Below are 25,644 nucleotides of genomic sequence, written 5' to 3' on the forward strand. Positions count from 1 at the left end.
GTTTTGGGCATTCGAGGGAAGTGGTGGAGTGATGATGAGAAGGGATGAGCAGTATGGGTTTATTGGTGGGTGGAGGATAAAACTGATGGTGATGGATTATAAGTCATAGTTGGTGTTGATGCATAGAAAGCAAGAAGTTGTAGGTGTTCCCAACATGCCACACGATCTCATTCTATGGCAGCTTTCGTGGGGCCGATTTGCATTTTCAAAACCAACGGTAGCAAAGAGACTCTGAATCCGGAGTCAACATCATCTGTATGTTTATTGTTGCAAAGCCCGACACATGGCCGCTTTCTCTGTAATGGACACTTGAATGGGTCTCTCTACTCGACCGCCTTATCAGTGTGAGAAAATGCAAAAGGTTGAGCGCCGCCCTACAGGCCATTAAAGGCACTGCCCTGTCAGGATAACTTCTTGTGCAGCTAAATATCTCTGTGTGAAAAGTGTTTGTAAAACATTAAAAACAAACTACATCATGGAAAATAGGTCATATGAGTCCTCACTCCATCACAAACATTTTCAAACCTTATTATAAAAAAATGTGTTTTTGTGTTTGTTGGCTAAGTGTTACCACATTTTGGAGGTTGTATATGATGTCATTCACACAAAAATTAGCAACTGTAAGAGTCACAGATGTTGCAAAGCTTCTCATCTTTTGGGATTCTCAAAACTTCAATGGCCAACTCACAGAGACTCATGAAATGCATGGGTTTCCATGTGGGGTACCCTAAATAAGTAGCTTTTCCTTACGGTGAAAACAGCAACAAGTTTGAAATGAACATGAACTATTTTTCTTTTTCTTACAAATGAAAACTGTTAGACATTTGCCTCAAGTTTTAAAAATGTAAAACGTCAAACTAGCTGGATAATATTGCCACATAATGGTTTGCATAATTATTTTTTATCAGAAAATATGCAACATAATTTGCCTTATCCTGCCGTGTACATTACTTTTCCTTGCAGCATCATGCACAAGGGGCATTCTGCCAGGCCGCCCGAGGCATCCGCCGGGCCTTTCGAGGCTGCCCAGTCCACCGCCTACCTGGAACATTGTGCCCTCCCAAGTTGAACTAGTGTGTGAGAAAATGTGTTACAATTGTTCCTTAATTTGCACTCACTTTGCTTAACTTGCACATTACCTTGTAGGCTGGAGTCAATGGGCACATGGAATTGATAGTTTTCTGGCAAAATAATCTTCTCACACACCTTTTCACGAGTTTCTGTAGTAAACAAAAAAAGAAATAGAATTGTGTACGCTGTATTTGTATCTACAGATGACACAGAATTGACTAAAGGATAAACATTGTGAGTGAAATGATTGACTTTGTTGTTTAGAGCATCCAGAACCTGTTTGTAAAAACATGCAGCTTCCATTCTGAGATGTTATCACTGAGTTGCAGGAGAAATGTGTTGTGGGGAATATAAAGGAGTCATTATAAGTGTAATTGCTTGTATCCAATTTGTTGATGACGGATTTCCTTTAAGAGTATGTGAGTTTATGAAACCGATGAACTTGCCTACGCGAATTTTAAATAGATAGCAGCTTTATATGGAAAAAAACTAATAAAACAACTTTATGGCAGTAGGTTTCCTTGCAAAAAATCAATCACAAAACAATGTGTGTGGGAAATTTCTCTCATAGCTGAAGGGTTACCAAAAAGATTAACTACACCCCAGAAGTAGGATATAAAATTCTGTATTCTCGCCTCTGTAGGCCAACGCCTCAGGTGACCTTGACACCTAGTTACAATAGCATACCTGTCAACCTCAGAAATGCAGGTGAAACCAGGTGCTCACGAGGGTGATCCCATTAACATCAATAGAGAATAAAAAAAAAAATTGAGGGTGATATAGGTTTGAAAAATGGATGACCCCAATAAAGTCTGTTGAGGCATTTTGTTTATCAGGCGGGAGAACGGAAGTAAAATTTGGCTGGTGGCACCCACCAAATGTGGGTGCGATGACAAGTATGCAATTGAAAATTCAGCTCCACCCTTTGCTGCCAGGAAGAAAGAGACCGGAAGTGCTTCAGCAATGCCATGAAGTAAAACAGCAAAACCCTTCGCTGCCATTGGTAAACAGAGGCCTGCATGGGCCTCGAATTTCTAAACTGGTTCCAGGATGATGGGTGGCGTCCTCATAGAGAGACAAAGCATAAAGTGGGAAACTTGGTGAGGCTTGACAAACTGCAGCAAAGGAAGACGCATCTCTTGGCTGTTGCTACTGTCTCGGTACCGAAATGGAAGAAGGACAAACAGTTTCTTGACCCGGAAACATATTTTTTTTCTCACTCTTCATCAGGGCTCTAAGTGGGATGAAAAAACTTGAGGCATCTCAAAAGGGCGTGGCCAAAGAAATTAAGGGCGTGGCATAAAAACACGTAAGCTAAAAATCTGTGTTTAGCATAGTGTGCAGCCCGACTTGTATTTTGCTGTTTCTGTCATTACTTCCGGATATGATACAATAAGTCACATGATACCTACAACACTATTGGCTTTTTCAATGGCTGTCAGTTGCATAAGATAGATAAGCAGCAACTATGGCTTGTATATAATATTGAAAAACCTTCCACATAAAGCCCTGGTGATGCCACGAAAATGTTGCTGCTCCTGAGTTTCAAAAAGAGAAGGGAAATCCGCAGAGAGAATGACTCTCTTTAAAGGATTTCCCTTCCCCTACAACGCTCACCTAACATGACGTCATGCTGTAACTGCCACTAGTGAGAAGTGAGCAGTGTGAGCAACGCACATCGATGTGCCTGCTATAACTGCAGACTGGAAAAAAATGGACCGCCTGTGCCAGGGCACAAAACAGAGCCCGATAGAGACCCGCTTCGAGGCCCCCTTTCAAAAAATGCCGGTGCTCAGACCCGGTGAGATCCGGCCCACTTAAAGCCCTGCTCTTCATAGAACAGAGGGAGCTAGTTACAGGTCTCTGCAGAGGAAGCATCAGTCCACCGAACCGCTGACCAAGCAAAACTCTGGCACAGTGCTGCGTTTGCAGTACAAAGAGATCCTGGTCTCCGGCCCTGTACATTGGCCTGACTGTGCAAGAGACGCAGGAAATGACGAGATGAAATATAGGTGTCATCCCAAGTCATAGTACAGTCCAGCCCGTGCCCGTATAAGCACCCCATGCCCACATGGCCAAGTGATGAGTGCCTTGTTGTAAGAAAATGAATTAAGTTCCATCTGACCAAAGGGATTACTTTTATGCTCAAGCTTGGAGCGTACACATGTATATTATCAGGAAGTCCATTGTGGTATATTTCAAAGCAACCACTCATATAGCAAGGGCGCCGGGCGCTGGAGGGGCTTATGAGAATATTGAGAATGCTATCTCCTTCCAACCCCACCCTTACTGGGTGAGTGTGGGACGATCCTTTCAGAATAAGCAGCAAGAGTTTCTGTCCCACAAAAGGAGCAGCATCGTTTTTAAGGACTAGTACTGGGAGGACCGGCGATAAGGTAACTCAATTCACAACAAGTTCTTGCAGTCTCATGTTGGTTATCACTCAGAGAGCCAACCTTATATGTGACTGACCTTAAACCAGCCCTATCAGCTTTTTGGGAAAAGTGGATTGGTTGGCAGGGTAATCAGCGGATTCCTCAGCATGCCAAAGCCTTAAAAAGTCTAGACGACAGACAGCTACACATCCTTACATCCTTCCAGAGATGGGGTCATGTGTCTGACTTGGATACACCAGGGTGACAGAAATGGCAAAGGAAGGACCCTCTTCTTGGAGGTGAGGACACTAGGTTCCAGGAGGGTATCATTTACCCTCAAGGGCCCATGGGCAGTGGAATGAGTTATTGGTATGCTTGTGTGTTCCGCCAAAGTGCTGGACTCAAGCAAGCATCTGACCCTCACCAGTCAGCAGGGCAAGCTCAGCAACAAGTGGCTGGTTTCCTGTTTGAGGACGTCCCTGAGAGGCAGATAGCCGCACTCATCACCAATGGCTGTGGAAGGCATCTCCATTCTCTGCCACTCCAACAAGAAAGAATTCCGTAGCAGCATCCTTGATCCTCTCTACATCCTCCCATCGATGGACTTGGTATCTCTGTGGACTGTCTCCCACCTTTCAATCCCTTGCAGGCGCATCCTTGTGTGTGAGACCATTTTGGTGCCTCTCTGCTGAAACGAGGAATCCATTTCATTTTGTGTTTCGGGCTCCCGTCATGAAGCTGTGTATTTAACATTCTTCCTAGGTCTCCAATTTTACTTGGGGTCATCTCATATATGGTAATGGGGATGAGGTTTTTTGCTTATAGTGAATCTATGGTGCTAAACCAACACTCCCAGCCACTTGGCACCCCCCAGCGGCGCACTACCTCTCAAAGGCACCACTTGGAGCTTGGATGGAGACCCAGCCTTCCCATACTCTGACCCTTGTTGGCAGGCCATTTCTGACCTGCTGTGCCTTGCTGATACTAGGGTCTCTAAGCCGTGGTCTGCCTTCTACAGTCTGCCGGCTACAAGGGTCTACTGACAAAGATTCATTCCCAGGACATCAGGAGAAGGTCATGTGTCTTCTGGTGAAGGATAACTGGTGTGTCCGAAGGGTACAGTCAATCATAGCTGAATAGGAATGCAGATGTTGCAGAGTTCCTCAAATACTTGCCCTATAGCAACACTCCCTGCCAGCGGCCATGACAACTCTGTGAATTTATGGCAGCAGCACAAGTGTAGTTTTGGGGAGTGTGCACCCTTTATTGCGGTGCATAGTTAATGCCAAGATAATAAAGTAAACACCATCAGACTGCATCCCCTGCATTTCATCTCCATTAGTTCTAAACTCTTAGGGTGGGAGGCCTAGAAGCAGCCTAGCTTAGTTCCGTCCCCATGATTGCCCTTGCACTTATGCATTTCACAATATAAGAATCCCTCAAGTTGGCAACCAGGGGGTGGGGCGTCAAATGAAATTGGGTAATCTTACTTTTCGTCATGGTTCCAATGCTAAGGTTCATCAACAAACAGGGAAACAAATGACAAATGTACTGTTTTACTCCACACGACTCCAGTTCCGTCTTTGTGAATTCAAGAAGTCCTGAATTTCCAGCTCCCCATTAACTTTGCTTTCTCATCCCCATAAAGGTAATGTGAAGCCCCCTGAGCATATCAACAGTGCTCAACAGAGCAGCGCTGCCTCTTATTAATCCTACTTAGGCCATACCTCAATTGTAGGACTGATCATTGTGCAAACGAGTATTACGAGTTGTATAACTGTCACACCCTCACAGTTTTCCCCTGTTAGAATCATGTACGTCAAAATGTATCTAGGAAAAGCCCTGGACAAAAGAAAAAGCATGTGCGATTCAGCGTTTAATACTGATTCACCATGTTATGCCTCATTCTAAGTTGAGAAACGTGAATAGGAGGTATTTGCTACACCCAGTAAATACCTCATCTGGAGGTAATGATGCTTATAATGTGTGGTGATTAGAGGTGGGCGGTAAACTGCGCTCCTCCCAACCGCCATGTGTCACGTGCGGCTCACCAAAGCAAGTTAGCGAGTGGGAATATTGAGCGCTAGACCGCCTCCCTGCGAGATTTCTCAATGTGGGTGATCGCAGCAGGTTGCTATCACTTGGGTTGTGAACGTTGCCACTTGAGTAGAAAATCTACTTGAACAGCAGAAAGAAGCAATGCTTTCTGACGCAACGCGTGGTGCTGTTCGTGTTGACTTTACATAGCGGGACAAGCTCCCAGTGCTAAAAATCAGTAAAAGCAATGTGACGTACCGAACTCTGCCACTCGTGGATCTCCGCAAAATTTCACTGAGTTTTTAGGTGACTCCGCGAGTTTGACCCACCCATAGTGGCAATACAGCACACTATTCCACACTACTTGTAATGATGGCCTTAGTAATGGGTTACTGTGCTTCTCTCAGCAGTCAACCCTCTCACATCCCCACGTGGTGCACCATGTGGTCAATGGGGCAGCACCATTTCACCAGCCATCGATGTTATATGTTTCCCAATATGAAAATTCAAATTGCTTGCTTGTTCGGAAGTGGGTTCTTCTACATCTCCAGTTGCGTGGATGTCTGAAATGTCTCCAAACAGGGTCAGCTTTGCAAGGCGAAGTGTCTGTGTTCTTTTTCTAACTTGAGAGGAAAACTCCAATTTTCTCTTGTTTGATATGTAAAGTTATAATTTCTGCACCAAAACAATGAATCTTAAAATCCCATCATCTGAACCACGAAAAGCTTAAAACATCGAGTCTAGGGACCCAATGATGGACAGTCTCATTAAGTACGATATGTGCAGTAACTCCTGTTAAGACTCTTGCACGTACGAGTTTTGTATGATATACACTGCACCCCACACATTTTTCCCTCTGTAAATTTCAGCAGGTCAAACCTGTTATGGAAATTCTCGGATGATGACAACCTGGGTGCCAGTCTATAAGAGATAAGTGCAGTCTATCCGTTAAATATAGTTTGAGGCAGGTTGTAGTTGGAGTTGAAGGCTCTTGTTAGAGGTGGTCTAGTGTTTTTTGTATCTCACGTGCCAGAGATTCTGCTCTGTACTCATCAGTAAATAAGCAGACCAGGGTGAAGTTTCAGCAATGGTTCCATAAGAAACTATAGACTGCCAAAACATTGGGCCTGACTTAGATCTCGGCGGATGGCTTACTCTGTCACAACGGTGATGGATATCTAGTCTGCCGGATTATAAGTCCCATAGGATATATTGAGATTTATATTTGGGCGGACAGGATATTTGTCACTATTTTGACGGAGTAACCCATCCGCCGAGATCTAAATGAGTCCCATAGACTCCAAAACATACATTGCTAAAATATTATCCTCGCAGAAATATCTCCATGCAAACATCCGACCTGTAGGTAATTCCTGATCCAGCCAAGCTTACTTCCCACACATTTTAAGAGACGGGTGATTTACTATTCCAACTCCATCCCAGCATATTTGGGAAGAAGTGCTTCATGGTGGGATGAGGAGCGGCCAGAACCCCTGCAGGGAGATATTCATGCAAGGTCGAGGTTTGGCAGTCCATGTTGTTTCAGAAGATGTTTTCACAGTCTTAGTTTTCACATGCTGCTGTGAGCTGCACCCCTGGGGGCTGCATGTTTCTCTCTTCTTCAGCGACAAGGATAGCCTTGGATGCTTCGCGTGGGCATGGGGTGCTGGCTGCGACACGTCTCGGAAAACAGATCTGACAAGGCGGACTATTAATAACTGCCTCCTTAGATGGTGGGAAGCTGTTCACGGCCAGCACTTACATGTAAATTTAACCAAGTACACAACACATTATTACAGCTATTGTTTCTGCGGCTCACGCCCACACTGTCTTCAATGTTTTTGTAATGCTGCTGCACTTGTCGTAAACATATCACCTACCTGAAGCATTGTAGCAGTAGGCGTCGTACTTGTCGGTTATATTTGATACAAGGATATACACCCCCGTGTTATTGGCTGCACATATGGGGTTTTCGGTGATACGCGGGATCACGATGTTTCCATCGATCCATCCGTATCTGCAGAGGGAAACATACACAGCCTGCTGATTACGACTTCCGGGAGGGAGGCAACAATCAAAGGCACTGATTGGTCAGGTTAAATCACGTGGCCTGGCTACTTAGGAGACATGCAGTAGCACTGGGCTACGTTGGTCACCAGTGCCATTTTGTGCTTGCCTAGAGCGGAATGCCACTGGGAGCTGAAAACAAGCCTTGTAATTAGCAGTTTGCGGTAACCAATGGAAGGAAGTTTTTACCACATACGAGGTCAGTTATGATGTGTGAAAATTGAAATTGCATTTATATAGTGTTTACTACCCTTGTACGCTAGGCATTCAGATAAAACACATAGAGGATAAATGGATACTGAATATTTCAAAAGTGAGCCTTTGTCCCTCCCACTAAGTGAGCCTTTGTCCCTCCCGCTAAGTGAGCCTTTGTCCCTCCTTCTAAGTGAGCCTTTGTCCCTCCCGCTAAGTGAGCCTTTGTCCTTCCCGCTAACTGAGCCTTTGTCCCTCCCACTAAGTGAGCCTTTGTCCCTCCCACTAAGTGAGCCCTTGTCCCTCCCACTAAGTGAGCCCTTGTCCCTCCCACTAAGTGAGCCCTTGTCCCTCCCACTAAGCGGCTCATGAGATTTAATAAATATAAAGGTAGTATGTGAGCTTTTTCTTATTTATTTGAGCCACTGCTCGCTTCAGAAATAGTCATTCTCTTTTTAGTGCCTTCCCTACTTGCATTCCAGAAAGAACTTTCAATGGAATAATGTTGATTTATTTGCTTAAATCACTTGATTAACACAGGGACTGCATAGTCTGTTACGTTTTCCAACCATCCAAACATTCTATTTCATGCACTTTACTTGTTCACATTTCTTGTACTTTATGCTCTTGTTTTTCTAATTTAGGTATTTTTGTAATTATATTTATGGTGTATAGCACCCTGCTGATCTTCAGAGATATTGGAGCTTTTATGAAAACATTTTAATTACAAAGGTAAAAAAATGGAAACAGAGTTAGGGTCCAGCTTACTTCGGGACACTAGATGGAAATTAGATTTATAGGATTTAAATTCGAAAGGCTACCTTCTGGTTGGGGCTCATGCAAATGTTAATAACAAAAAATATTTTAAAAGTTAAAGCGTGTTGGTGTGTATAGACCCATACAGGAGGTAAGGAAAGAAGGAATTAAAAGGGCCATTGGGGTGGGAGTCCTGCACTGTGAAGAGAGATGTAAGCAGGGGCACTGCTGGGAGGAGCCATTCCCAAATTGGACACAAAGCGCTGAAGAGGTGGGGCTAAAATCCTGAACCGCTGCCTCTTGACACGTGTGGGACAAGCGTGCAGTCTAGAGGCGCCTCCTGTGCTTCCTGTCTAGTCAGCGGGACACCAGACACATCAGTGTAAATAGCATATATTGATGCTACTGCTGTAAGATTTACAGAGAGGTTCTCCATGTAGGTACTGAAGATCCAGGGCGCTTCTAAGGGCTCATAGGACATTTGAGCCCAGTACTAAAGCATGCCTGCAGCTCTGCCCCCTCTAACATGTTACTTGTAACAGTCTCCTACTCTCTGTAAAAGAATGGCCAAGTGGCTGTGTACAAATCTTGTTGTCCGCTATGGAAAGGAACCCCAAACATGATTGGATAATTCAACTGCGCTGCTATTGGTGGACTTCTGTCCACTGGCGTCTGGAGCAGCCCTCCTCTAATTTATAATCATTTCTCCTAGGCTTCGCTGCTTCTAGCAGGGATACCGGCTGTACCCAGATTTTACACCTGGGAGTTGCTCAACAAGGAGGGAGTGAAGGGATGGCCCAACTTTAGATTGCATTAGTTGCTTCTCCTACAGTTCGGTCACCACCCGGTCATTCCACAGCACTATGACAACACTCAGAAGGCCTTTCTATAGATGTGTGTCATAAAGGGCACTCCTAGGGTACTTATGAAACATCGCACTAAGGCAAGGAGCTGTAAATTGTGTTTGTACTCAATTCGGAGCGGCGAATGCGCCGTGTATGTTTAAGGGCTCAGCTGACATGCAATGAAAACACGATTTTATGGTTGGTGGATGGCAACATGCATGAATAACGTGAGAGTACGTCTCTTTGTATGTATCTATAAAACTCAATAAAACAGATTTGAACAAAAAAAATAAAGGGCACTCCTAGGGTACTCTCTATTATGGCAATCAACTCACCTAGGCGAAATGTTTCCAAACCAGTGCCTTACCCTCACCTTAAACTTTGCATATATCCAAGGATTGGTTATTCTTCATACCTCATTTGTTAAGGGTACATTGTTTCAATACATTGGTCGGGTATTTGCTGAATGTTTGTAATGTTGTGTAATCATCTCTCTTCCAGATACATATGTTTAGCCTCCCAAACATTCTCCCGGAGGTGTCAGCGACAGTCCCTCACCCAAGGTTTTCCGGAGTGTCTGAGGCAAGGCTGGGCTTGGATTGTCCCCTGTATTGGTTTGTGTGGTACAGTCCTTTATAATTGTGTCACCATCATCCCAAATACTGCTTTGTTGACTTACATTTCTTTCAATTACATATTAGAGACTGTCCCTCAGAATCTTCAACTGTGTTTCAAGAAACCTTAAAAAGTGGGGAACTCTAGATTATAAACTACTCTCTAGCTGGGGAGCAGTTTCACCTCCTGTGAACAGTACTTAATTTGAGCTGGTGTTTGCCACCGGCACTCATTTGTTGGTAGCAGCCCTCAGTTTTATGCATCAGACATTTACTGAGTGCAAGAGAGGGAAAGAATACGCAAAGAGGAAAGATGGAGCAAGAGAAAGATGCAAAAAACTCAGAAAGTGAGAAAGCAGGGACCGTCAACAGTAAGATAAAGGGGCCAGGAGCGCCTAGTAGTAACTTAAAGAGGCATAAGGTGAATTTAAGACTACAGAACCTTGGTATTCAGTGAACCAACATTTAATTGCACCGGCCATGAGCATCCGAGCAGAGCTTTGGGCAATGTCTTACCGGCAAGTTTCAAACCCGATGTCCCACGCGTTGCGCATTTGCAACATGGTGGCCAAGGAGCTGTTGAGTGCTTCGCACAGTTGCATGGCCTCTTCCAGCAAGAGGTTGTAACGCGCATTCCTTTCCACGTGGAAGACACCGCGGTACCTACAGCTTATGTGTAAAGCTAGGAAGGGAGAAGAAAAAAAAGAAATCAGGTGATCTGGCACACTCAAAAATATTTATATCAGCTAAAGGTAAGACATCAATCTGCAGAAAATATTGAAACAAAGTGATGAGAAAGTTGGAATATAGTAGATATGTATGTTGCATCAATATTAACACATTTATATTTTTTTCTAAAATTATAATAAGGTAAAAAGGTCAGAGGTAAAAATGTAAATCTTTGACTGTGGGAAAACAGAATACATAGATTTACTATCATTACCTCCACATTTACGTTCCTTTATGATCAATACATTTTCAAAGTTGGATTTGAAGTTACGAATTGTTAATCTATACTTACCTATTTGCAGTGGCGTAGCAAGATGGGGTGGGGAGGGCAATCCGCCCCGAGCGGCACGAGTTTTTGAGGCAGTGGCCTCACCCGCCCCCCCCCCCCCTTGCTCTTACATGCGGACGTCGCGGGAGGCAAATGCCAGGGCCGCCGCAGGCGGCATAAATCCTAGCTACGTCACTGTCTATATATACTTATTTTCATGATACTTTGGTATTTAATATTATGGTTACAATATGTTTGTAGCACAATATCTAAAATTTGATATTCTATCATCCAACCGCCTTCTTGACCGCAGAGTGCCCCTTTCAAATGTTTTTAAGGGTACATATAAAACTGATCAGTGAGGGGGAAGGCGAGCTGCCATCCCCTGCATGGAGGGGGTTTCCAGCTCGTCTTTTAAGGCTCAGAGAAGCCAATGGACATTTAGGAGCTGATTTATGAGAGGCTTATGCCGCTGGAGCATCGCTATGTTTGACGCTCCGGTGGCGCAGGCCTCTCTATCATCTCTATGAGGCCGTGCACAGCCACTCTGAGCGGCTTTGCACGGCCTCATAGATATGGATTGCGACAAAGAAGCACAACCTCCCGTTACTCTGCATCAAGGCGGCATTCCATGGTGGTTGCGGTGGGTTTTCCCACGCAGCACCCATGGATTTTGATGCTGCCCCAGATTTACTTAATCACGTAAACCTGGGGCAGTGCCCAAAGCAGGTATAGTGAAGAGAAATATTTTTATTTCTCCGTGCTTTTTCCTCTCTCTAAGTGTGCTGCATTCTGCATAGTGAGAGGAAATCGCCTCTCGGGATTGGTGCCTCTTCCTGCACAGAAGCAATCCTGCCTGCAACGGAGGCTCCCTTGCACCATGGTTCGCCAGCGCATTCGGACCCGGACAGGAATGCACCATCCGAAGTCTGGTGCATTCCTGCCCTTTCCCATTGGCGTAGGGCAGCGCAGCAAGAAGACTGGCGGCCCTGCCCCAATTCCTCATAGAGGAGGCCCTAAGGGCCCGATTCACAGAACTAACTTAAGACAAAATCCTAAACTTACTACCATTTTCGTATTCACAGAAGGCACTTACTCATTTTGGTATTCACAGAAGACACTTACTCACTTCGGTATTCACAGAAGTTAGGAGTCCTAACTTTAGGACTCCTAAATGCCTTCTGTGAATACCGAAAGTCATAAAATTAGGATTTTTCTCAGTTTAGGAGTCCTAAAGCTAGGACTCCTAACTTTACTACTACTAAACTGAAAAGAATCCTAATTTTAAGGCTTTTGGTATTCACAGAAGGCATTTAGGAGTCCTAAAGTTAGGAGTCCTAACTTCTGTGAATACCGAAATGAGTAAGTGCCTTCTGTGAATACCAAAATGAGTAAGTGCCTTTTGTGAATTCCAAAATGGTAGTAAGTTTAGGATTTTGTCTTAAGTTAGTTCTGCGAATCGGGCCCTAAGGGTTTTGAACAGACCGCAGGGCATTGGTCGTCAGCATCCTCAGACAGCTATTTTTTTCAGGAGGGGCAATGGGTGTGATGGGAGATGGGTGCAGAAGTGCCTCTGGGGCAGATCTCAGCATGACGCCCCATCCCCCCTTCAAACCCTCCCTCCCGCCTCACAAGGTGATTTGTTTTGGTGCTGACAGGTCTGCCTGGGGTTGCCTCAGCCTGTGTCTGGGTCAGTTCCGTCTTCAATGAAGTGAGTGTCAGCGGTGTTTTGCCGCCCATCCTGTTTACTAATGGTATCAGCGTCGCCAGCTACATTCCCACCGCCCGCTCGGCCTGTCAGCCAGGCGGGCCTTGCAAAGACACACAACAGCCTTTTGCGACAGTTTGTGGCGGTACCAGGTTGTTGTTTGTCTTTCCAGATCCCGACCTTTATTTAACGTCGCACCGACCTTTAATCTCAAATTGACACCGCCTGTGTGTGCATTAAGGCGTGATTTCCGGAGTCCATTCTCGAGGGAAATGTCCAACAGTTCCTGGTGGCGCGTCCCTGGCAACGTGTGAGGTTCAATCGGATGAGCGTCAATGCCCACCAGTCTGAGGAGGTTTGAAAAGCTTCGGCGGGTTTGTTTCCCGGAGCTGTTTGTTGTAGATGAATAGTGATTTGGCGGTGCGGTGTTTCTTTATTGCAGAAGTGGGTGACATTTAAAAATGAAAAAGTTTGGCATAGCTAGCAATTTTTGCACTTTACCAAGTTTTCGAAGTTTGTTGGAATTTTCCTCTGTAAAAATGTTGTTGTAAAATAATGTATTCTCTCTCGAAAAGTAACTTTTCTGATAATCTTTACCCTACTTTAGTTGCGGTTTTCTCCATCTGGATGATTTATATTACATTTACAGAAGCACGACAAGATTGCAAACTTTTGAAAAAACCTTTTGAATTTAAGGATAAAAAATCTTGCAAAATGCGCACAGCTCTACTTTCAAGTAGTGCGATTCTGTGAATCTCATTCGTGTGGGGCTCCCGCTTCTTCTCCTTTCCATTCCTGGTCACTCCTCTGGAACCATGTAGAAGGTTTTTCCTTCTAAGATGTAGAAGGTTCCAGAGCTCAGCACGGGGAGCACCGGCAAAGCCCGATTAAAATGGAGGCCACCCTGGTGGCAATAGGTTGGCACAAACTAAATCAGCGTCATCTAGGCTTCAAAATGTGTATCGTCCCTGTAGGAGCGGGATGGTGAAGTCATAGGGACAGAGTTCTGTATCCCAATATGAATGGAAGTAGGATGTGCCCACAGCCATGGAATGGCTGTAAGACAAGGCTGACTGGATTCAAGACTGCCTCCCTGTCACTATCCAGAAGAGGCTCAAAATATTGGTGTCCACACGTTCCTGATGCTTCCATAATTAAGGATAAGCATTTTGGGAGAAAACCTCTCCTGTCCCAAGGTTTTGGAACATCTACCCACCCAACATGGAGGACGCTTGATGAAGTTCCATCGAGGCCAAAAGACAAACTTCCTCCACCTGTCTCCGACCAGAAGTGGTCTGAGGAGACTGCTGGAGCTCTGAATCTCACTCCTTCCCGATGACTTCTCCCATCATTTTGCTACAGTGCTCAGAAGCAGGTGCCAGATAGCATGAACAAGGTGCCAGAGATACCTAAATCAATAACTGCATGATGGGATCAAACAATGACTTGTTTCTGGAAAATGAAGTCCGTTGTTGTTTGCGAGTAGGTGACCTTGGGCAATAGTTGGGGTAATAGTTCAAATGCACGAAATTTTAAAATCAACTTCCTTAGTTTCCTCCTTCATGGAAAATAGTGGATTGTGTATCAGCCCTTGTGGACACATGAGAGGAGATTTACAAGCACTCTGGGCCTTCCCATGAGTTCCGCGTGATCGGGGGGCGTGAAACTTAAAGCATTCCTTCACAATGTGCAATGGTTTCCAGAGGACCCTTCGACTCACCGAGGCTCTATGACCAATGCAGGCCTGACAAGTTCTGGGAAAGTGTCACCATCTCTGCAGAGTGAGTAGCCTTGGAGGAGGGGGGCTTTGTGCCGTGCACATCAGCTTGAGGCTCTTTAACTGACTGCCTCGCCCCTCCCAGGCCAAAATCAACAAGGCTTCTGAGGAGTCGTCAGTGTCCGGACTACAAACGTGCTACACAAATATAAGGTACTGTAAAAGTGCATAATGTGACTACTGAAAAGTAGTGAACTTGCTTGAAGTGTAAACTTACTAAAAAGTGTAGGTTACCTGTGTGACTCGGTCCCTATATGTCTATCCTGCTGGAGAGAGTCCCTGTGGAAGATTTCAAAGGCTTGTACGTGTGAATAAAACATTGATATCCCCAAGGCACTGAAGAAACAGAGAGTTTGTATCGCAATGGAGCTGTGCTCAGGCTAATAACAAACATGGCCTCCTTCAGGAGCACACAGATTAACTATTTAATCACAGCAGCTGGTACCCAGATCACTGAGCAGTCAAGGATCTATGCAAAGTGATCTGCTGAAAAACTGAAACCACCCACAACAAACTAGAAACAACAAAGAAGAAAGCTATTAGGAGAGTCAATGGGAAAGCTACTGCAAGGGATAGCAGAAAGAATGTGAATCCTACTAGTAACGAAGGCGATAAAAAGTGTGAGTGATGAGGAGACTGAAATACAGGGATATAAAGGAGCATGTGCAGGATCACACAATAGATTAAGTCTGAACAACTTGTGGCACGTAGCTTCATATTCGTCTCCTTCTCCTCATCTGACAGCATCAGTCTAGCAAAGTTGGTGCAAGGGTTTGTAATCCATTAGTCCAAATGACATCTGGTCCCCATCCCATAAAGGGGACACAGCTAGTGCTTTACTGAGCAATCTAGCCCCTTCACCAGATGTCTTGTATTGCCTTTAGGGTGACCACTTCCTTCCATGTCATTACGGAGAGTGTTTCCAATCCTGGTCTTCTGTGCAATAGCCCAAAGCATTCTGGGTTTTGTAGTTCTGTTTCGCTTTGAATGAATTATTAGACTCTTATTCCTGAAATCCATGATTTGCAGGGGAAAATGTCATGACTCAAGACAGTCTGTAATGGCAAGGCGTGAGGAGGTCACACTGATCGCCTTAATGTAGCACCACTCCTGAAGGCAAGTGTTCTAGAATGTAGTTGAGTTTTATTCTATGAGATAACTTATCTGTAAAATAACTTAGTCAGTATAATTTCACATGTTTGGGATCCACTTGCTTCTGCTATTTTCACACTTACAATCTCTCCAAGTTTGTGAATGTCCTCAACTGATCGTGAGATTAAACTCGCTCAGAACACAAATGAGTTCCACGGACTCGCATGGTTTCCATGTCATGACCGAGCCTTTTTGGAATATATTTCAAGTCCCAGCGTACTACCATCAAAAGCGAGGTCTCTTTTGTGATGTTGTAATGCACGCATGTGCACATTGACAACAGTGAATGAGTGTTATCCTTTCTGAATTGTGATATTATGCACCTCTGCACTTTAAGTGCAATTTAACATGTGACGGAAATCTACCAAGCATTCCTAGAAGACGGCGAAAGTTACCTGAATAGATTCAATCTGAAGAATCCATGAACCAGATGGTGATCTGATTGGGGGTGAGTTGTGCTATCATTGTAATTAAGGTTTACAGTTTATACCGACGATCAACCATTCATGCGCTTGTGTGGCCGGTAATCGTAGAAGGAAAGAGAGAGCGACGAAACATGTGTTCTCCATTTGGTGCTGAATAACAAACTAACAAAAAGTCCCTCTCACTTCTGCTGTGGAAGGGCACAACTCATACAATCAGAACACAGCGAGACCGGGATACTCCTGGGAGAGACAAACAGAAGAACAGGGATGAGTAGACTATTGACATCGACAACAAAGAGAACCAATCATGGGGACGGGGCGGACCCAAAGCTGACTCTAAGTATATGCTATGTATTGGGAACCATTGGTCTGCCTATAGACAGGCAGCTATCTGTAGCTGAGACCTAAAACAGGGAGTTTTCCTGGCTAACATTTGCCTCAGAAGACTAGCTGTCACGTGACCGACCCCATCACTTCCCTTATCGCCCTTCCCAGGCACCCGCCCAGTGGGTGTGTTCCGCTGCGATCCTCTGAGTGCAAGCAGCTTACCTAGAAATGCACAGAGCTGTTGGCAATCAGTTAAATCATTGTTGGGCGAGATAGGGAAAAAATTCCAAATAAAATACCAATTTCCTATTAGTAGTTTTATCTCCCTTGGCAGATGCCTGGAATGTCCCCGATTCCTTGGATTGGATTGACTCGACAGCTCCTCCGTGTAATCCGAGACCGCCTATTATTTTAGGAAACAGCATGGTTGTGGCTAGTGAGTCTTGATAAAAGACTCATCCCAGGGCTTGGCCTTGAAGCCAAGAGAAGCAAGACTGCTCCTCTCCACCTTTCCTAGAGATCTGTGTGGGGGAGATGAGGTGCCCAATTCCCAGAATTAAAGGTGCTTGACTGTTCTTTAGGGAGAGATTTATTTCGGGTCAGCTCATTGACGACTTAACTTGAAAGCCAATGAGGAAACCTCTCCCAATTGAGAGGAATTAGCAACGCTCCATTCCTTGATAAGTCTATGTTGGTGCCATGTAGTTAATCCTCATTTCTGAGTCTTTTTAGATAGATTTGAACTGTTCCCACAACAACACTGGCAATCAGTTTGGAGATCGTGAGGCGGTCTCGTCACGCGGCCTGTCCCCGCCGAGGTAGCTCTCTCAGAGCAGGTGTGAGGCTAGTTCTATGAACCCAAGTGGTGATGACTGATAGGCGCTTCCTACCTGCGCCTCTTGTGAGAAACTGCATGCGGTTGTGACCTCCTCTGCAGAAGGTGGCTGAGACCTCAGACCACCGCAGTGTGGTTTAGAGTAAGCACCTCACATGCAGAACCAGGGCCCGCCTGGTTAGAACATCCTTGCACGGATGTATGAGATGCCAGTTCCTCTCACTTCATGACATTGATATCAGTTCTAAGCCAGAGTGCTTTCATTATGGCAGACTGTAGGATTTTAGAGTCTAAATAATTCAGGATATTGCATTATGAAGTGGGTTTTAGAGCGAAATATCAGTAAGGAGCATGATAGAGGGGGTTTCTCGATTCATGGCCATGAAGAGTAAAAAGAGGGTCGCGGGTGGGATAAGAACAGTTTTTTTAACTGGTGGCGTGCTTCATTTATTTACAGTTTCTTGATCCAGCACAAGCCGTGCCAAAAATGTCTCAAGGATCGCTTTTCAATAATTACAAAATAAAAGTACTAAAATATATAACAGCAATGAAACTATTCAATAGCATTATTTAAAGCTGTAGAAACAAAGCCTACTGTTAGAAGAAAACTACAGGCCCGATTCACAAAAGTAATCTGAGACAAGATCCTACACTTACTACTTTTTGTATTCACAAAAGGCTTTTAGTAGTAGTAAAGTTAGGAATCCTAACTTTACTCCTACTAAATCCCATTTGTGAATACTGAAAGTCGTAAAGTTAGGATTTTGTCTCAGTTTAGTAGTGGTAAAGTTAGGAATACTAACTTTACTACTACTAAATCCCTTTTGTGAATACCGAAAGTTGTAAAATTAGGGTTTTGTCTCAGTTTAGTAGTAGTAAAGTTAGGAATCCTAACTTTGCTACTTGTAAATGCCTTCTGTGAATACCAAAAGTAGTAAGTTTAGGATTTAGTCTCAGATTAGTTCTGTAAATCGGCCCCAATAATCGAAAACCAAGGCAACAAAAACAGAGTTAAAGACACAGTATGAGGTTGGGATGCAGAAGTATGTATGTCTGATTTCTTTTGGTCGATGAGGAGTGAAAGGGACTCGATACTGGGACTGGCTCGTAATTTGTTACTGAAAAGAGCCATTAAATGTATAAGGAGCTTGTATAGCGTAAAGACTTCAGCAAGAGGCATCTAGGCGCATTGCTATACTTATTCTGGAAGAAGTCTCACACATTGGGAGTGAGCCTCACTCTGTGGCAGATGGTCTAACTCATGGACTCACTCAATGTGCCAGGAGACTTTTACTGATCCTCATACATAGAGCTGGTACACACCTCACACATCTGTGGTCATGAGGGCATGAGATGTCCAGATCTGCAGCTGCCTTCCAATATGGGATTCGAGTTTCATATAGGCACAGAGGGATGAAAGGAGTCCCTGAAAGTGCCCTTTTTAACATGCTTGCAGCTCAAATTCTAGGCCCTCCTTCCGAATCCCCCTAACCCGCTCCATCCTTCCTAATTCACCACAGTGTAGTCTCAGTTCATAGAGGCCTGATATCAAAGAGGCGATTGGACAGCAGCCTACATCACAGACTCCCAGTTTGTTGTTCCAAGTTAAGGGTGTGCCCCTATGGCACATCACCAAGGGTGCTGGTAATCCTTATATCAAACCCTGCAGAAAAGCAGCGCAAGAGATCAGTGACATTGTAAATCTATCCCACCCCCAACCCTAGCAGCTGATGGGAAAACAATGTCACTGGTCCTGATGTCTCGGGAACAATGTCACTGGTCCTGATGTCTCGGGAACAATGTCACTGGTCCTGATGTCTCGGGAACAATGCCACTGGTCCTGATGTCTCGGGAACAATGCCACTGGTCCTGATGTCTCGGGAACAATGCCACTGGTCCTGATGTCTCGGAAACAATGTCACTGGTCCTGATGTCTCGGGAACAATGCCACTGGTCGTGATGTCTCGGGAACAATGCCACTGGTCCTAATGTCTCGAAAACATTGTCACTGGTCCTGATGTCTCGGGAACAATGCCACTGGTCGTGATGTCTCGGGAACAATGCCACTGGTCCTGATGTCTCGGGAACAATGTCACTGGTCCTGATGTCTCGGGAACAATGCCACTGGTCGTGATGTCTCGGGAACAATGCCACTGGTCGTGATGTCTCGGGAACAATGCCACTGGTCCTGATGTCTCGGGAACAATGTCACTGGTCCTGATGTCTCAGGAACAATGCCACTGGTCCTGATGTCTCGGGAACAATGCCACTGGTCCTGATGTCTCGGGAACAATACCACTGGTCCTGATGTCTCGGGAACAATGCCACTGGTCCTGATGTCTCGGGAACATTGTCACTGGTCCTGATGTCTTGGGAACAATGCCACTGGTCGTGATGTCTCAGGAACAATGCCACTGGTCCTGATGTCTCGGGAACAATGCCACTGGTCCTGATGTCTCGGGAACAATGCCACTGGTCCTGATGTCTCGGGAACAATGTCACTGGTCCTGATGTCTCGGGAACAATGCCACTGCTCCTGATGTCTCGGGAACAATGCCACTGGTCCTGATGTCTCGGGAACAATGCCACTGGTCCTGATGTCTCGGAAACAATGTCACTGGTCCTGATGTCTCGGGAACAATGCCACTGGTCGTGATGTCTCGGGAACAATGCCACTGGTCCTAATGTCTCGGAAACATTGTCACTGGTCCTGATGTCTCGGGAACAATGCCACTGGTCGTGATGTCTCGGGAACAATGCCACTGGTCCTGATGTCTCGGGAACAATGTCACTGGTCCTGATGGCTCGGAAACAATGCCACTGGTCGTGATGTCTCGGGAACAATACCACTGGTCCTGATGTCTCGGGAACAATGCCACTGGTCCTGATGTCTCGGGAACATTGTCACTGGTCCTGATGTCTCGGGAACAATGCCACTGGTCGTTATGTCTCGGGAACAATGCCACTGGTCGTGATGTCTCGGGAACAATGCCACTGGTCCTGATGTCTCGGGAACAATGCCACTGGTCCTGATGTCTCGGGAACAATGCCACTGGTCCTGATGTCTCGGGAACAATGTCACTGGTCCTGATGTCTCGGGAACAATGCCACTGGTCCTGATGTCTCGGGAACAATGCCACTGGTCCTGATGTCTCGGGAACAATACCACTGGTCCTGATGTCTCGGGAACAATGCCACTGGTCCTGATGTCTCGGGAACATTGTCACTGGTCCTGATGTCTCGGGAACAATGCCACTGGTCCTGATGTCTCGGGAACAATGCCACTGGTCGTGATGTCTCGGGAACAATGCCACTGGTCCTGATGTCTCGGGAACAATGCCACTGGTCCTGATGTCTCGGGAACAATGCCACTGGTCCTGATGTCTCGGGAACAATGTCACTGGTCCTGATGTCTCGGGAACAATGCCACTGGTCCTGATGTGTTGGGAACAATGTCACTGGTCCTGATGTCTCGGGAACAATGCCACTGGTCCTGATGTCTCGGGGACATTGTCACTGGTCCTGATGTCTCAGGAACAATGCCACTGGTCCTGATGTCTCGGGAACAATGCCACTGGTCCTGATGTCTCGGGAACAATGCCACTGGTCCTGATGTCTCGGGAACAATGTCACTGGTCCTGATGTCTCGGGAACAATGTCACTGGTCCTGATGTCTCGGGAACAATGCCACTGGTCCTGATGTCTCAGGAACAATGTCACTGGTCCTGATGGCTCGGAAACAATGCCACTGGTCGTGATGTCAAGAGAACAATACCACTGGTCCTAATGTCTCGGGAACAATGCCACTGGTCCTGATGTCTCGGCAACAATGCCACTGGTCCTGATGTCTCGGGAACATTGTCACTGGTCCTGATGTCTCGGGAACAATGTCACTGGTCCTGATGTCTCGGGAACAATGCCACTGGTCCTGATGTCTCAGGAACAATGTCACTGGTCCTGATTTCTTGGGAACAATGCCACTGGTCCTGATGTCCGCCACTGGTCCTGATGTCTCGGGAACAATGCCACTGGTCCTGATGTCTCGGGAACAATGCCACTGGTCCTGATGTCTCGGGAACAATGCCACTGGTCCTGATGTCTCGGGAACAATGCCACTGGTCCTGATGTCTCGGGAACAATGCCACTGCTCCTGATGTCTCAGGAACAATGTCACTGGTCCTGATTTCTTGGGAACAATGTCACTGGTCCTGATGTCTCGGGAACAATGCCACTGGTCCTGATGTCTCGGAAACAATGTCACTGGTCCTGATGTCTCGGGAACAATGCCACTGGTCGTGATGTCTCGGGAACAATGCCACTGGTCCTAATGTCTCGGAAACATTGTCACTGGTCGTGATGTCTCGGGAACAATGTCACTGGTCCTGATGTCTCGGGAACAATGCCACTGGTCCTGATGTCTCGGGAACAATGCCACTGGTCCTGATGTCTCAGGAACAATGTCACTGGTCCTGATTTCTTGGGAACAATGCCACTGGTCCTGATGTCCGCCACTGGTCCTGATGTCTCTGGAACAATGCCACTGGTCCTGATGTCTCGGGAACAATGCCACTGGTCCTGATGTCTCGGGAACAATGCCACTGGTCCTGATGTCTCGGGAACAATGCCACTGCTCCTGATGTCTCAGGAACAATGTCACTGGTCCTGATTTCTTGGGAACAATGCCACTGGAAGACGGGGAAACTGTCATAGAGAGGAGGAAACATGAAAGCGAGGAAAAGAAAGAAGAACCGAAGGGCACAAAGGTTAAATGATCGGTGGTATGATGGACGGCTAGATACATGAAAGGGACAAAGCATAAACAATAGGTTGATGGGAAACAGACAGAAGGAATGGCAGAAGAATATACGGATGAACAGAAGGACGGTTAAGTATTCTTATTTTCTGGTTCCTCCCATGATCAACTTCCCGCGAGAATCCTTCCTTAAAATAGATTCTGTGGAAAATGATGCATTTGACCTCAGAACACTTTTGGTTCAGTCCGCAGCCACCAGCTCAGTCTGCAAAAATGTAACTCCAGAGAGTATCTGGAAGTGAAGCATCCGTCTGAAGGGCCCACTGCCAGCTGCGAACATCTGGCCCCAGCCTCGCTGGCGTCCCCCACCCGGGATGGGACGCACGTGCTCTGCCGAGAGTGGGATAGTCAGGAGCTCGTGAGATTTAATCTCCGTCGGCTGGACTTACTTGCCTACGGCGTCGGGCCGTGATTGCTGTTGTTAAACTCTCCTTCAGAATGACCCCTTTCCAGCTCAATCGTGAACCAACATGGCCTCCGTCATACCACCCACGCCCCACGTAACCGACATTATTCTGCCAAACCAGTCTTCTTTTTCCGGGGATCAGGGAGAGCATGGGCAGTCCCGATCGAACACCCCCAGGGATTTGGATAGGGTGGTACAGTCCAAGACTGCTCCCACGATACATTGTGTCCAGTTCCCCAGGGGGTAAAGTTTGGTGGAGGTTAGAAAGACTATGTGGACCTTCAGGTTGCACGTAGATCTCTCTAATAGCTGCATTAACCCTCTGAGCTATGTTTCCAGGTCTTTCAATTTTCTAACAACGTTATTAGCATCTGAAGATGGCCAGTAGGCAGGTACATAGTATTACGGAAGTTTAGCTGTCTCCAGGCACCTACACCACACTGCCCCAAGAAACGACAGAACCTCAGTTCTTCATGTGCGTCCTTCTTCTATGTCACTGCACTGATGCTCTCAAACATTCACATGAAGCCCATGCGATGCTCAGCGGTTCCTGAAAATGTAGCTGTCCCAACTATAAGGCCAGGGCTATCTGTACATCTCACGCCTACCAGGTTTTTTTTTTTTTTTTTTAATTTGATGTTTTACATGGCCCAAACAGGACCCAGTGATACAACCTGATGTTTCGCCGTCATGGACCGCTCTCTTAGCTCTTCCCCAGGCACATCAGAATATGCACAATTCTTCTCTTCGTTATCATCTTTGAGCGCATCCTGAGTCGGAATTGGCGACGAATTCCGCTCCACAGGCGGAGTTCACAGAGTTTTACCCACTCGCCCCTTGGCGTACAGCATGAAGAACCGAAAACCTCCGCAAAGCCGAGCAGATTTCTTCCTCTTGCATGGCTGGCTAACGTTAAGCTGGCTAGCGCCAGTGACCTCCCGCTGAGATTTCTCAAAGCAGGCAGGTGCGGCAGGTCGCTACCGCTCGTGCTGAGAAACCTGCGGCTTGCGTAGAGGAAGCTGCTGCTCGAGTAGAACATCTAGTCGAGCAGCAGAAAGAAGCAGCGCACGTGGTGCCATTCGTGCTGATTTTACAGCGTGGGAAAAACTCCTGTCGCTAAAAATCAGCGCAAGCAGTGCAACTTACTGCACTCTGCCTTTTACTGAAGTACGCAGAGCGCAGCAGAGTTTTTTCGGCAGTTAGCTGAGTCCCGCGTAGCAGAACTCTACAAACTCCGCCCAGACCTAACCCTGAGCACCTGGGTGAGTTATCATGAGTTCCGTCCGCAGAGATGCAGGAGCTGCAGTGAGTGAGATTGGGGCAGGAGAACAGTGGCAAGTAGAGAGGGTAGAGCCATGTGGGAAGAAATAGGGTTCTTTAACTGTGCAGTGGGACTAGTCCGGAGGGAGACGTGCACAGCCTTCCTCTCTGGAGCCTAGTGGCAGAAGAGAACAGTGCACTTTGAATAAAGCAGATCACCCTGATCACCAGTAGATAAGATGGGCACCCTCTATGGACGTCGGTCAAGGGCCATGGGCACCTGTCATGCAAACAATGCACATTTATCCCCTTTTGAGGCAACACTCAAGCAAGACTATGACACGTTTCGGGGACAAGCCGACCAAAGCCATAACATGTTTTGAGAGCCCTGCCCTGAATTAAAGTTATAAAAAAGTGCTGGGTTTTAAAACCCACTACTCAGTCACGTGCCAAAATCTACAAAGGTCAAGGTTTATGGTCAAGGTCCAAGGACAATATCATGCAGGGTGAGTCACTGCGGCCCCTCTTTCAACTATCCCTAAACTTCAGAGCCATCAGGGGCCACCACCCCACAGCCAGTTCTGAAAATTAATTCGGAGGAAAGTTTCCCACCTAGCATTGATGTAACTGGTAAACTACCCACCTAGTACTGATATAGCTGGTAAACTACCTGAAAGGCCCTCTTAAATTCCCAATACCCTTGACACAACATCTCACCCATGAGTCATGACAACTCGAGAGCCCCCTAGCGCTTGACGCCAGCAGGTCTGAGACCCTCAATTGTAATCAGTACAGGGTAGGGTAGGACAGAGTTCATAAGGCGATTCTTGCTTGCACCAACCACTGCTTTCCGCCTATGGCCTGTGAGCAGTGGAGGGTTTAGATGTGTTCGAGGCTCCGCATCCATACATGGTGCAGAATTCCTGCCCATGGTACTGGGTGCTGATGGGACTGCCCCCATACCTCTCACTGAAGATGCCCTGACAGCTTCATACTTCAAGCTCTTGCACCCCCAGATGTTTTGAGCCCCAAGTGTTCAGAACCCGTACAACCATTACTAGGGTAGTGAGCGCTTTACAAATTCCCCTAGAGTTATCGTTTTTCTCCACCTGTACCACTGATTCCACCATCCAAGTCAATGGATCAGGCACTTTCAACAAGGCTGGTGAACCCTTGTCCCACCAAGCACCAAAAACTGTTCTGAATATAATGCTGTCTGAAAAATGTCCAGGTTTGCTTTAGGCTATGTGATAGGACAATACAACAGATGAAAGGTGCAGAAGGTGAAGCAAAAAAGCTTGATCTAAGGATAATCAGCATCCCATCATTACACTCTTATAGTGCCCAGTGTCATCATCTGGGTTACCAAACAACTCTTCACAGGGTCCTCTTAATGTATCGAGGTTAGATGAATGAGTTGTATCCTCTTCTCAAGAAACATCCAAAAGAGGAGGAAAAAGCAAGAGTATATGAAAGAGTGTAAAGAAAACAAATGAATGTTTTTGTATTTTAGCGCTCATAAAACAGAATACACAATTGATATGTACTAGATATACGTAAGTACTAGACTGTGCCTCATCAATCGTGTTTCTATCTAAAAAAGTGGAAAAAAGGAAAAAGGAGGCAGGTAACCAACGTTTACTGCCCACCGTGTGGTCTAATCAGCATCCCATCATTACACTCTTATAGTGCCCAGTGTCATCATCTGGGTTACCAAACAACTCTTCACAGGGTCCTCTTAATGTATCGAGGTTAGATGAATGAGTTGTATCCTCTTCTCAAGAAACATCCAAAAGAGGAGGAAAAAGCAAGAGTATATGAAAGAGTGTAAAGAAAACAAATGAATGTTTTTGTATTTTAGCGCTCATAAAACAGAATACACAATTGATATGTACTAGATATACGTAAGTACTAGACTGTGCCTCATCAATCGTGTTTCTATCTAAAAAAGTGGAAAAAAGGAAAAAGGAGGCAGGTAACCAACGTT

General features: G+C 45.9%; 1 protein-coding gene across 1 annotated transcript in view; it reads right to left on the reverse strand.

The window, feature by feature from the left end:
• Window positions 1-25,644, reverse strand: part of CD44 (CD44 molecule (IN blood group)) — a 208,800-nt gene that overhangs the window by 50,298 nt on the left and 132,858 nt on the right. The window contains exons 2-4 of the mRNA XM_085643495.1: window positions 10,474-10,639; window positions 7,364-7,500; window positions 1,140-1,220 (exon numbers count right to left, since the gene is read on the reverse strand). Of these exons, the coding sequence (XP_085499621.1) occupies window positions 1,140-1,220; window positions 7,364-7,500; window positions 10,474-10,639 (384 nt within the window). The remainder of the gene's footprint in view (window positions 1-1,139; window positions 1,221-7,363; window positions 7,501-10,473; window positions 10,640-25,644) is intronic.

This window comes from Triturus cristatus, chromosome 3_1, assembly GCF_964204655.1.
Source record: "Triturus cristatus chromosome 3_1, aTriCri1.1, whole genome shotgun sequence".
In the NCBI taxonomy this organism is placed as follows: Eukaryota; Metazoa; Chordata; class Amphibia; order Caudata; family Salamandridae; genus Triturus; species Triturus cristatus.